This window comes from Mustela lutreola, chromosome 5 (assembly GCF_030435805.1).
Source record: "Mustela lutreola isolate mMusLut2 chromosome 5, mMusLut2.pri, whole genome shotgun sequence".
Taxonomy (NCBI): Eukaryota; Metazoa; Chordata; class Mammalia; order Carnivora; family Mustelidae; genus Mustela; species Mustela lutreola.
In genome coordinates this window covers 71029939-71042718 of record NC_081294.1, presented here as the reverse complement: position 1 = coordinate 71042718, position 12780 = coordinate 71029939, and the positions used below count along the sequence as shown (strand labels likewise).

General features: G+C 52.2%; 2 protein-coding genes across 5 annotated transcripts in view; one reads left to right on the top strand and one right to left on the bottom strand.

The window, feature by feature from the left end:
* RAD50 (RAD50 double strand break repair protein) overlaps window positions 1-12780 on the bottom strand; it is a 204758-nt gene that overhangs the window by 135634 nt on the left and 56344 nt on the right. The window contains exon 3 of one of the 4 annotated variants that reach the window (XM_059174533.1): window positions 3906-4021. The exons of the other annotated variants lie outside the window; for them this stretch is intronic. The gene's annotated coding sequence lies outside the window, so the exon portion shown is untranslated. The remainder of the gene's footprint in view (window positions 1-3905; window positions 4022-12780) is intronic. 4 annotated transcript variants of the gene reach the window in all.
* IRF1 (interferon regulatory factor 1) lies at window positions 2386-9554 on the top strand. The gene is made up of 10 exons (XM_059174539.1): window positions 2386-2520; window positions 3602-3693; window positions 4974-5073; window positions 5887-6063; window positions 6181-6230; window positions 6338-6470; window positions 6656-6778; window positions 7190-7239; window positions 8143-8278; window positions 8571-9554. The coding sequence occupies exons 2-10, from the start codon at window positions 3607-3609 to the stop codon at window positions 8681-8683; spliced, it is 969 nt and encodes a 322-aa protein (XP_059030522.1). The 5' UTR covers window positions 2386-2520; window positions 3602-3606; the 3' UTR covers window positions 8684-9554.

Genomic DNA, 12780 nt, shown 5'->3' with positions numbered 1-12780 from the left:
GACTTAGAAGTTAAAAAGAAAAAAAAGGTCAAACACCCCTTCAAATATGTAAATGACAATTTCATCAGTAAATTCTAACATTGGGGAATTTCTCCTAAGCAAAAAAATTGACATGGGCAAGATTTAGCTACACAGTGTTGTCTGTATTAGGAAAATATGGAAATAACCTAAATATCCTACAACAGGAGATTAATCAGTAAGTTTTTATTTATCCTTATTACAGAATAAAATATACCATTACAAATTGTATTGTAGAAGTACACTCCATGACATGGAAAGATATACAGATACAGATTATTATCTGTGAATTAAAATAAAGTTCTTGTTTTAAAGCACTTTTTACAGGCTCCTATTGCCTTTAAAGGGTCATTCTGATCAATTTATGAGACACATGAGGTGCAAACTTCCTTTCCCTGATCTCATTTTGAATTTTCCATTCACTATATCAGGTTCTTAGAGACAGGACAAGCATCCATTTGCTGCATAGAGAACAGACTTCACAACTCAGGAGATGCCTGCTTTCTGCTCTTCTGGCTCCAAAGGTCTTGATTTCTGTAGTGGGTTACCACTCCATCTGCCATTTAAAGCACCCCAACACTTCTATGCCTTGCTGGGCTTCTGGGTCTTCCATTTTTCTTAACAGCCATCTAGGCTCCTTCCTTGCAGTTCCTCCTGCCTTTTTGCCTCTCTAAGTGACTGTACCCACCGCACTCTGGGAAACCGCTCTGACCCATTCTTGCTGGTGTCTTGGGAACCAAGCTTCATGTTATCATAGCATCAGATTCTAGTGCACCAGAATTGGATTAACCCATCCATTTCCTCTGTGGGAGGGAGTCAGTAGAGTGACTGACAGGTGGAATGCTGCATCAACGAGTCTATTTATAGCCTGCACCATTGCAACTGGGTGCTGCTGCTGTGAAGGGAGAGCGGGGTGAGGGGAATTACAGGGCCAGCCCAACCTAGGGGAGCAATTGACTTCTGAGTCAGCAGCTTTGGGGAAGGTGAGGAAGGAACATGCTGGGCCAGAGTTCTGGATGGAAAATGAACACTCAGTCCAGTCTCTAGGAGTACAAGTGGGGCAAGGTCTATTTTAAAGCACAAGAGTTAAGTAGTTGCCCTTCCCAAGAGCCTGGGACCTGGGTTCCTCAACTCTTTGGCCACATCCATGGCCTTGACCATCCCTAAGCAATTTCCCCCATGCTGCCCAGAATCTCTCTGCTGAGGACCCCAGGCAATACCAATGCAGCTAAGAAGGAGCTCCCAATGCAAGGGCCATGTGAGGCTGTGTAGGTGGCCTAAGGCTGAAGTGCTAGCAGGAACAAGGCTACCCAAGCCCTACCCCAACTCAACAGTCGAGGCTTCTCTGAAATCCTTCCTTTCCCTAAAGTCCCCTGAATGGCAGTTCCAAGGATGTAGACCCACAAGAGGGGGAGGTGCCTCTTTGCCATTGTTAGTCTCTGGGCAGGGACCTCAAAAGCCGCGAGCACCTGCTGTCCCCAAGTGCGGCAGGGTGTTTTACAGACATAATTTCTCCGTCGCTGTAAACCAGCGAGATTGGGCTTCTTATTTTATACTTGAGGAGACTGAAGTTCCCAGTCCCAAGTCAGGTGCACCTACAGCGACCAACCGTTCCTCTCTTCCGGCAGCCCCAGGCAGGACCCAAGGCAGCACCCCAGGCAGATTACGCTTTCCCTTACTTCGTCAATGGAGGTGAGTGCCCTAGAGGTGGGTCACCGCTCGAGAAGGGGGAGTATGAGGGCCCAGGCCCTTCTTTCTCGGCACAGCATGAGCAGGCTTGAGGAACCAGGCTAGTTTACAGGGATTCAATCCCGGTAAGTTCACCCTGAAGAGGACGGCAGGTGCCCAGGTAACCACCTCACCTGCGCTCAGAAGACTGAAGTCCCCCACCCCCAGGAGAGGAGGGTGAAGAGTTGGCCACAGGATCAAGCAGGCTGGGAGAATACGGAGTGAAGGGAGTAACTGCGGGCCGGGGGCCTTCGGCTTTCCAGGACAGCTTTCTCCCGGGCTAGCTGGGGTGGGGGTGGAGTGGGAGCGGACGGGGCGGGCCCGCGGTCGCCCCAGGGCGGCGGCGCCGGGCCGGAGGGGGTGGGGAGGAGCAGCCGCCCTGTACTTCCCCTTCGCCGCTAGCTCTACAACAGCCTGATTTCCCCGAAATGATGGGGCGGCACCGACCAATAGGCGCCCTCGCGGCTCTTTAGGAGGCGGGGCCGGGCCTGGGTTGGGGGAATCCCGCTAAGTGTTTAGATTTCTCGCCGGCGCCGCTGCCCCGGCAGAGCGCGCCACTCCTTCGTCGAGGCAGGACGTGCGCCTAAACCCGGTCGAGCAGAGGCCAGCAGGAGCTGTGCCAAGCCAAGGCCAGCCGTGCCCAACGGCCCCTCGACCCAGGCATCCTCTGCCTTCCCGCGCTACCTCCCGGAACTGCGCTCCCGGCGCGGACACAGCTGCCCCAGCCGCGCCAGGACCTTCGGGCGCCGCCGCTGGATAGCGCCCGCTGCAGAGGTGAGCCCGCCTTCGCTGCGGGGGGGACCGGTGGCGTCGAACAAAGGCGCGCAGGGCACCAGGAAGTGGGGGCCGGCAACCCTAGCCGGGAGAGTCGCGGGCGCGCGGCGTTGCCTGGGCCCCCGCGCGGTCTCGGGAGGGCGCTGGAGGAGCGGCGAGCGGCAGCGCGGGGAGGGCGGGCCGCGCGGCGTGGACCGCCCACGAGCCGAGGTTGCCGGCGCCCTGCCGCTGTCGCAGATCTCTGTGCTCGGAGCCACCCGGCCTTCTGGGTGGCTCGGTAGGTTTGTCGCGCGCATCCGTGAGCGGTGCCGGGGACTTGAGTGTACGTCCGCGCGTGGGCGCCCGGTGCCCCTCGCGCGGGCTTTCCGCGGTCCCAGCTCTGCGCCCAGGCCTTAGGTTTCTGGCCGTATGTGCAGGTGTTGGGGGCTGGGGCTTGATGCCCTGGATGGCTGGCGGACCTGCTGGGGCTTTGGAAGAGGCGCCACAGGTGTTCCTTTGGCTACCAAGCGGAGGAAAGGAGCAGGGCCGGAGGGGGTACCTTGTCTGGAGCAGCGTAGATTAGATGGGGGTGGGGTGGGGGTGACGGGTAGAGTGCGGGGTGACTGCCTGCCACTAGGGAAGGTGCACAGCTAGTGGTAGTGGCAGAAACTCAAGTAGGGGAATTTATTGGCATCAACCAAAAGGAGCCTCTCCCTTCCCAAAGGATTTAAATTTGGGAGGAAAGTTCTGGTATTAAGATATCTGTGTATTTTATCTGTTTTTCCTGCACATAAATCCTGAAACTATCACTTGCATTCCTGTCTCCTCCCAAGAGTGTTTAGAGGAGTGTGGGGGGGAAGGGGCTTAAGTGTTTTTGCCCAAGATGTTGAAAATATTTAGAGGGCAGTTTTTTAACGGTGAAAGCCCCTTCCCCCATGATTGTAGTACTTGGTACTTGGTGGAAGGCATAGGAAAGTAACTGAATGACCTTGGAGGGGTGGGGGTAGGGGTGGTGGTAGGGGTGGTGATAGATGGCCGGCAAGTAGTGCCTAAGGGGCTGCTCTACAGACTCCAAACCAGAGCCTCTGTTTTCTCTTTACAGCCAACATGCCCATCACTCGGATGCGCATGAGACCCTGGCTAGAGATGCAGATTAATTCCAACCAGATCCCAGGGCTGATCTGGATCAATAAAGTGAGTGTAACCTTTTGGGTTTTTCTGCTGCTATTTTAACACATGTTCTTTGGGGGACCAAGGGTTCAGATACAGCTCAAAAAGGGAAGTGATGGGGAGGAGGCAGATGTGCTTCCCAGTGGGTCCTGCGTGCAGGGGGGATGCAAGACCCAGCCTTGGACTGCACTTAAGCAACTTCTGCCTTCCTTTTTCGGAGTGGAGGAGGCACTCACCTGAGGGCACTGACAGTTTCTAGCAGCAGGACCCTCCCAGCATCTGCAGAGTCAGAAGTTCTGATCTCTTCTGAGGGAGACTACAAACACACAGCATCCTACAGGGTTCCCGGAAGCTAGGAGACAGAGAAGTGGGCACTAGTGACAAGAAGAATGGCTGGTTCAGCAGCAGACCCAAAAATTAACCTTGCACCATTGGCCCAGGCCCAGGAAACCTTATGCTGGTGCACAAACGGCAACACAGACCCTGCAGACTTAGTAGTAATAATAATATTAATAACGATAGTTCATGCTTAGGGTACACTCCCTACAAGCAAGTGTGACACTGTGCTAAGTCTTTCACTTATATTGCATCACTGAGTCCTCACAGTAGCCCTGTGAAGTAGATCCTATTAGTGTCTCCATTCTCACATAAGGGAACTGAGGCACTGAAAGGTAGACAGTGAGTTCACAGAAGAAGTGATAAAGCCAAGATTTGAACCTGAATAGTCACACTCAAAAATCCATAGCGTTAACCACCATCATGACAAAAGTGGGGCTTATTCTTTATATTTGTCACTGTGATTTCTCATTTCACAGAGACCAGTGAGGGACCAAGAGGTATTGTGACAGTGCCAGTGTCACACAGGTAGTCAGCATCGAAGATTGGCAGAGGGCTCCCTCAGGTATATGGCCAGGACCCCCTGTGTAGGAGCCTGTGGTCCCAGGTGTCCTAAGCAGTCCTGTATGATGGATGGAGCCCTCTCTTCCATGTTGGTGCTGAAAGCCAGAGAGCATCCCAACGTGCTCTGTGAGTGTCCCACACATCTGTAACATGCAGAGGAAGACCTTTGCTGAGCTGATGTTGCCATAGCTCTTCAGAACCCAGAGTCCCTACTGAGAGATTGAGAGCTATACAGTTGTCTGTTTAAGCCATTCTCAGGATGGGTCAACCCAAGCCAGATGTCAGGGTGAAAAGGGGAAGTCAAACTTTTCCCAGACTTGGGGGGCTGGGCAGACTCATGCAAAAAGCCTGTGGCCTCTGAGATGACACAGCCTTGTATATATGTGTGTGTGTGTGCCGTTCAGGAGGAGATGATCTTCCAGATTCCATGGAAGCATGCTGCCAAACATGGCTGGGACATTAACAAGGATGCCTGTCTGTTCCGAAGCTGGGCCATTCACACAGGTGTGTGCCCTGGTCTCCAGCCCTGAAGGGTCCAGGGAAGAGACAAGGGGAGTCACTTCTGTTAACACAGAGGTTCTTTGTTGGGGTCTCTGAGTTCCCGAGACTGTGTACAGAATTGGGGGTAAGGAGGGGGCGGACTTGTATTTCTGGGGGGAAGAGGTCCATCATTTCACCAAGTTCTTAAAGGAACTTGTGAAGTCAATATCTTAGAAAGTATGATTTCAAGGAGTTCGTGGCTGGTTGAAAGCTCCCCCTGGCACAAGCACTTGTGAGCTGGGATACTGAAAGAGACCCAGGTCTTTCATTTTCTTGATGATCACCAAGGTCCTGACCCAAGGCCCATAGAGTTAGCAGCCTCCTTTTATCCTTGAGGGTTGGGGCTCTTGGTCCATCTCAGATCAGTCAACATGCCTATCAGGAACTGTTCTTTGATGCCTGCTCTTTGTCCACTCCTGTGTTTGGAAATATCAGATAAACCCTAGTCCCTACTTGCTCTCTGACTGCTGACAGCCCAAGCAAGGAGACTGGTCATGTTATAGCACCAGTACAGCACTTTAGGACATATGGGCCCTCTAGTGCTTCTGGCTGGGCCCTTTGGAGAGGCCTGCTGAATGTGTCTGAGCTGAGCCTGGGCATTTGAGAACTCCTGAGGCCTGCAGATGGTCACTCAGGAATACTGGCTGTTTGGCCAGTGTGGGTCTCTGGCAGTATGACAGCTCAGGGCTACTCTTGTCTTCCCCCTCCCAAGCCAGGGGGCAGCTGAAGATCCCCACCTATGGCCCTGATAGTCCTCTTCCCTCTTCTGCCCACTAGGCCGATACAAAGCAGGGGAAAAGGAGCCAGATCCCAAGACATGGAAGGCCAACTTTCGCTGTGCCATGAACTCCCTGCCAGACATTGAGGAAGTGAAGGACCAGAGCAGGAACAAGGGCAGCTCAGCCGTGCGGGTCTACCGAATGCTCCCGCCCCTCACCAAGAACCAGAGGAAAGGTAACCAAGAGCTCTGGGTCTTTGGGTAACAATTAGGGAGGGGGGTAGGGAGGAGGTGAGAAGGGCTGCTGGGGCTGATGTGCCTGTCCCAAGACTGACAGCCTATCTGCTTCACAGAGAGGAAGTCCAAGTCCAGCCGAGATGCTAAGAGCAAGGCCAAGAGGAAGGTGAGTGTGGTCCTAAGCTGCTAGTCTTTGGTCTCCTGGGAGTCAGAGTGGGCAGGGGAAGAAATGCCACAGCAAGCCTAGGCCTGAGCGCCTCCCTCCCTTTGCAGCCATGTGGTGACTCCAGTCCTGATACCTTCTCCGACGCACTCAGCAGCTCCACCCTGCCCGATGACCACAGCAGCTACACCGCCCAGGGCTACATAGGGCAGGATTTGGAGGTTGAGCGGGACCTAACTCCAGGTGAGCTGGGCTGGTTCTGGCATGAGAGCACATAGGTCATGGGGATGGCTCCTTCTCTTGGGTCTAGGGGGCATTGTGCTTGAGGACAGTAGCCAGTTGGAGCAGGCAGCAGGGCCAGGGCTGCTGGGTGTCCTGCAAACTGAGAAAGCCCACAGTTCTGACCTGCGGTTTCTCCTGTTCTTCAGCACTGTCCCCATGTGCCGTTACTAGTACGCTCCCTGACTGGCACATCCCAGTGGAAATTGTGCCGGATAGCACCAGTGACCCCTACAACTTCCAGGTGTCACCCATGCCCTCCACTTCAGAAGGTATGTGCTTTTGAGGGCTGCCTGCCTACCTCTTGTTTGGGTCCTGGGAAGGGTTCCCTGAGGGAGAGAGGATGGATGCTCAGAACTCCACCAGGCACTGACGGAGCTGACTGTGCTGGAGAAAAGAGAGAGGTAGCTGGGGGCTGCACTTTGGTCTCTGATGGCTAGTTTTCCTGCCTCCTCTGCAGCCCAGTCTCTGAGGGTGAGGAAGGAAGCAGGGGGGGAGGGTGGGAAGAGGTGTGGCTTCGAGGTTCGGGAGGCTGAGTCACTAGGACTGTGTCCTGTTCTGGCATCTCTGTGGTCGCAGATGTCTGCTGGGAGGCCAGTGTGTGTGCGTGCATGAAAGGTGAGGGCACTGGTGGTGCCCGAGCTGCAGGGCTGAGCCATTCTCTCTGCTCTTCCCACCCACAGCCACAACTGATGAGGATGAAGAAGGGAAATTAACTGAGGACATCATGAAGGTAAAGCCCATTCTTCCCTGGGCACTCTTTCAAAGTGGCTGCTTAGGAAAGAGAAAGCCACTCAGAGCCTACATATCAGAGGGCATAGGCAGCGGCTCCTGTGACTGGACTGCTTGCATAGTCCCACAGGTGTCCCACCTATGGTGCCCTCCTTGGCTACTGGGAGAGACACCGTGGAAGTGAGGATAGGAGGGAGGCATGCTCTCTGACCAGCTGCCCAGGAGCAAAGCTCCAGAGCCTGAAAGAGTGCTGAGTCAGCCACTCTCTGCACCGGGTCCCTGGCCTGCATCCTCTGCCCCAGCACACCCCAGGCCTGCTGCCCCGCTGGTTAGGGAGTGCACGTTAGGTTTTCATAATCAGCCTTTGGGATCTGTAATCTGATGGGGTTTATTCCCTTTTTCTTTTTTTTTTTTTTTAAAGCAAATTATTCTCCAGGTTTTTTTTCTTTCTTTCTTTCTTTTTTTTTCCCTTCAGTTTTAAAAGTGAATATAAAAACATTTTTGCAGTAGTTATACCCAGGCTCTGTTTCATCGGCATAGAAAACTTGAAACATAGCTGTAGCTCTTTATCTCCAGGTTTTCTAGACATCTTTTCTTGAGTCATGATGCTGCCCATTGCATTAAGCCACATTCCCAATTGGTATGTCCTTCTCCCCCAGTTGAGGGGGAAAGTCTTGGAGATTCTGTGCCAGAGGGTAAATGTGGGAGTGGGAGTGGGAGTCCAGGGCAGACCCTCCCTTCCCAGGCCTCTTCCCAGCCTCATTCCACAACTTCATCCACCTGAGAATGTGCAAAGGGCCAAGGGTATGAGACTGGCAGGGAAGCTTTGGCTCACTGAAGGCAGGGCCAGAGGATGAGTCTGCACTGGAAGTAAGCTGATGGCTTCTTGCTCCTCTGTCCATAGCTCTTGGAGCAGACGGGGTGGCAGCCAACAAACGTGGATGGGAAGGGGTACCTGCTCAATGAACCCGGGGCCCAGCCCACCCCTCTCTATGGAGACTTCAGCTGCAAGGAGGAGCCAGAAGTTGACAGCCCTGGAGGTAAGAAGTCCCTGGAGCTAAGGATTTCTCCAATAAGGGAGAAGTTTGCAGGGGGTGGGAAAAAGGTGGGGGACTGGGCCAGGGAGCAGCAGAGGCAAACCACCTTTCTTAAACGCTTCTTGTGAATTGGCTGCTGCTCCCAAGTACTTAGATTTGCCTAAAGATGAGGGGGGCTTACTGCTGTGGGTGGACAGTAGAGGCAGCTGTGTCTGTGGCCGGGATAGGCTGAGGGGGGGGAGAACACACCTGTCTTCATCCTCCATCCTCATACAGCCTTCTTCACATCTTCTAGGGTATATTGGACTGATATCTTCAGATCTGAAGACCATGGACCCCAACTGGCTGGAGGGCCTGTTGCCCCCAGTCAGGCTGCCCTCTATCCAGGCCATTCCTTGTGCGCCGTAGCTGGGCCCCAGCCCCCTTTTACTCCCCTAGGCAAGCAGGACCTGGCATCACGGTAGCTGTGATGCAGAGAAACAGGACTCCTGTGGGCTCCTTGACATGGCAGAGTGTTACTCCACTGCTGAGCAGGGATGGGGCCTCCCTCCTTAGGATAGTGACCTCTTGCAGTCAGTCATGCCATGGTCTGGGCTTATCTTGCGGGGTAAAGCTGGCCCTGGCTCCTGGGAAGATGGGGTTCTGAGAAGGACGTGTCAGGTGGAGGTCTCAGAGAGGAGTCAGCCTCCAGCTTTTCCCTCTAAGCCCAGCTGCTGAGAGAGGGTCTCACTGTCACTGAGGTGGCCCAAGGGAACAGACCAGTGACCTCAGAAAAACACAGCGCTGACCCCAGGGCTGACTCTGCACTAAGAGACGATTGCACTAAGTGAATCCTGTTCCCAAAGAACCCCCCTCCCTTCCCAGCTGAGCCCTAGGGACTGTTCCAAAGCCAGCGAAATGTGAAGGAAAACGGGGCCCTGCAGGACAGTGCTCCCTCAGCCTCAGAGGAGCTCTGTCCTATTCGGGCTGAGGGGCTTGGGAAAAAAAATGGCACTTTTTCTGGTGGACCTTGCCACTTTCCTGATCAAGGTGTACACTAACGACTCCCCCAAGCTCTCAGCCTTGCATTTATTTATATCGTGCCTTGCCCTGCACCCACCTGCCCCCCTCAGGCAGGCCCCAGCAGCCCTCAGCAGGCCCTGGGAGGGAAGTGTGAGAGCCTTGGTGTGATTTTAAAAATTGGAAATACCATCTAATCACTAAATCATGTGTGACCACATACATACATGTGTGTAAATATGTACATTTGTCTTTTTATAAAAAGTTAATTGTTTATAAAGGGTGTCGTCTTTTATTTAGAGATAAACTGCAGATGGTTTTACTTTTGATAGTGACATTCTGAAGAACTCATTCTGGGCATCCTGCCTGCACCTGACTCGGGGTGAGCAGTGACACGCACCTATTGCAGAAACCTTGAGTTATGTTCACAGAGAAGGTGACAGGAAGAGGGGACAATCCTAGCATACAGACATGCTCATATAGATGCAGTCTATAGATGCAGTCACTTGCCCTTGGCTTTATAGCCAGGCTGTGAGTTGAACTGGGGCTCCAAAGCCTAGAGAGTGTTAGGTTTTTGAGTTCTGAGTACCTTGCCATAAACTTTATGTCCTACTAAACTCAAATCCAAGTATATTCAGATGCTACTTCAAAAAAGTTAACACCCGGTACTGGCCTGGTCATGGACAACCACCACAGACACCAGCCCAAAACTGGTTCCGGAGGCCTGTTGTGCTAGGCATTACTGATCTAGTTCTGGACATGTCCTTTCTCTACACTGTCCACTATAGTAGGCAGTGGCAAAGTCACATATGTCAACTGAGTGCTGGAAATATGGCCAGTGCAATGGAGCAACTGAATTCTTAATTAAAATGCAAATAGCCCCAGGTGGACAATGGCTACCACATTGGACAGTACAGATAGATACTGGATTGGGGACAAATCTGAGAAGCAGAGCTGGGGTGGCTGGTGGACACTAGGGACGGACTTGGGGCTATTTACCTGCCAATTCAAGAGTATTTTGCTATTTTGATGGCCAGCAATAGCTACACTGGTGCTGAATACAAGCCCTACAGTATACTATATGACAGGTCTGTGCACAAAAGTGTTAGGAAAATCTTGGATAACCTCACATGAAGCAGGTTTCCTTCATTTCTTCTCAGGGTTCTGGCTGAGTTTAGGCACACAAAATCTCTGTGAAGGAGTATGTTTCTGAAAACCACAGGTTGGGAACCACTACCATATGGCAGTACTCCCCTCAGATAAGGCCTAGTTAAAGGAATGACTGAGGGCAAGTTCTGGATATGGGCTTTTTTCATGTCTCCCCACCCCCGGTCCCTGGCCCTGAGGCATAAACAGTATCCAGCAGCAGGCAGGCTGGCCAAGGGAAATCAGCTGATAGCACTAGCATCATCTAGGGAGTGAGGTCATGGCAGTAAGGGGGTTACTCAGGGAAACCAAGCCCTGGGACACTTCTCCCCAGTCTTAGTCTCAAAAATTGCTTGGACTTAGATCCCCTTCCTGGGCCCAGCCCTCTGGAAGGAGTATGGACCCCTGGTGGGGAAGGAAAGGCTGAGTGAGAAAATGATGAAAAACCTAGAAAATGGGCAAGGATCAGTCTGATATATTCTGCCAAGCTCAGAAAGTATTGTTGCTTGATCTTGTCATGCTTGTAAGTAGCAGGTGGCCTCCAGTCTCCAAAGCCAAGGCAAAGTCCTGACATTTTCTAGCTCTTAATCTGAGGAGTCCTAAAAAGTTGAGAACTCCCTGATATGTCTGGGGAGGAACTCCCAAACACTACTTGCTCCCATCACAAGGCAGCTGGGTTCTGGGGACCAGGCCTGGAGAAGCAGTGTGGGATAAAACCAGACCTTCCAATCTGTCCCATCACCCCCTGCCATGGACCTTGGCCCAGGCCTGATGGGGAGAAAGTACCTGTGACAGCATCTGACACTAACTTATGAGCCAGTCAGTGGCTGAACAAAGCAACATCAATATAATGGGAGCCAAATTTGGTCATAATAGTTTAAGGTCATTCTTGGGGTCTGTTAAAGCTTGTGTGGCTTATTCCCAAGAGTTTTGGCCTAAGCACTAATGGTGGAAAGTCTTGACTAAAGAATCTAAGAGGTCAATGAAAGATCTGTTTTGTTGGAGTTGTGATAACATTGTCATTAAGACCACTTTCCATTGGGGTAAAGTGGCAAATTGGGGCATGGTCATACCAGCTAGAACTCCTGTTAAATCTATGGACATTCGGGGATATTTCTGGTTAGTCATAGGCATTTCAATGCCTTAGTCCAAAGGTATCACTTTAACTGGGTTGGTTTATTCATTTAGCTCACTTGATAATAGGAAGAAAAAGAGACTAATATGTTAGCTGCCCACAGAGAGGGTCAAGGAGGCAGAAAATCTTCAGGGAAGACAGATACAAACTATACCTTCTTGATATATATCATTCTTCAACATCTGTCAGCGGGCTGTGTGCAAGATAAGAGCTTCCTCAGATCTCTGGAGGTTTTAGGCAGGGACTGCCGAAGACAAGGGAAAGTCCTGGGCCTGGTTAGAGGTGGAGTCCTTTCCTCTGGAAGTGAACCCTGGCTGGCTGTGGGGGCTGGGCCATGCCTAACCTATCATTCTCTGGGACCATTTGGTCTTCTTTCATACTTTATGCAGATTCCAAAATTGTATTCGCAGGGTACAGTTTTCCTCAACAGCCCTGTGGAAACACCTAGGGAGGCTTTGTCTCTGTCAGATGTAATGTGCTTGCTTAACTCAGGCACAACTCACCCTCCATGGTGAGGATGCATGAAATTCATTGGACCCCCCGCACTGACCTCTTCCCACTAATGCCAGTGGTCACAAGGACAAGAGAACGGGGAGCTGGTGCACTCGCTCTTCCAGGATTAAGCCTACAGGGCAGAGTGAGGTTTGTCTTTGCCAGCTAGGGTTCTCTTGTGAGGCCAAGTCTAAGGCAGTGCAAGGGCATAGCTGGCCGGCCATGTTGTTTTCCTAGCTCCAGGCAGCTCCCAAGAGACCCATTTCTGCTGATATTCTGGGGGTAGGGATTGTAGAAGCAGCCCCCACTTCTGTAGGCTTAGGGGGGTGGCAGGCCTAGGGAGTCTATGCTAACAGTTTAATTTCAGTTGGGGGATACTAGAGGTAATGAGGCAAGGATACAGGGATTGCGTATAAGAGGAGAGGCAGAAATCCAGCCCTCCAGCCCTCCTCCGGTTCCACAGGCTCACTAATGGGAGGAATGGGGAAGGACCTTAAATTCTGGCTAGGTAATGACAACAAAGGTCTGGGGTGCTCCCTCTGCAGCAGGTACCACCCCCCCCTACCCCAACACACTATCCTACTGGCGCCCACACCACCTTGTTTGCAGACCAGGTGAGCAAAGCTCAGATGGTATAGGGTGGTTGCCCGATGACTCAGCTAAAAAGTATGGAGCCTGGATTCCAACCCACACCTGTCTGTGCCCAGTACCCAGATGGCTCCCACAGTATCAG

Coding starts and splice junctions, on each gene's coding strand:
- IRF1 (XM_059174539.1), top strand. CDS start 3,607: ATGCCCATCACTCGGATGCGCATGAGACCCTGGCTAGAGATGCAGATT. Junction 6,471..6,655: donor TGAGCGGGACCTAACTCCAG/GTGAGCTGGGCT, acceptor CCTGTTCTTCAG/CACTGTCCCCATGTGCCGTT. Junction 6,779..7,189: donor CATGCCCTCCACTTCAGAAG/GTATGTGCTTTT, acceptor TCCCACCCACAG/CCACAACTGATGAGGATGAA.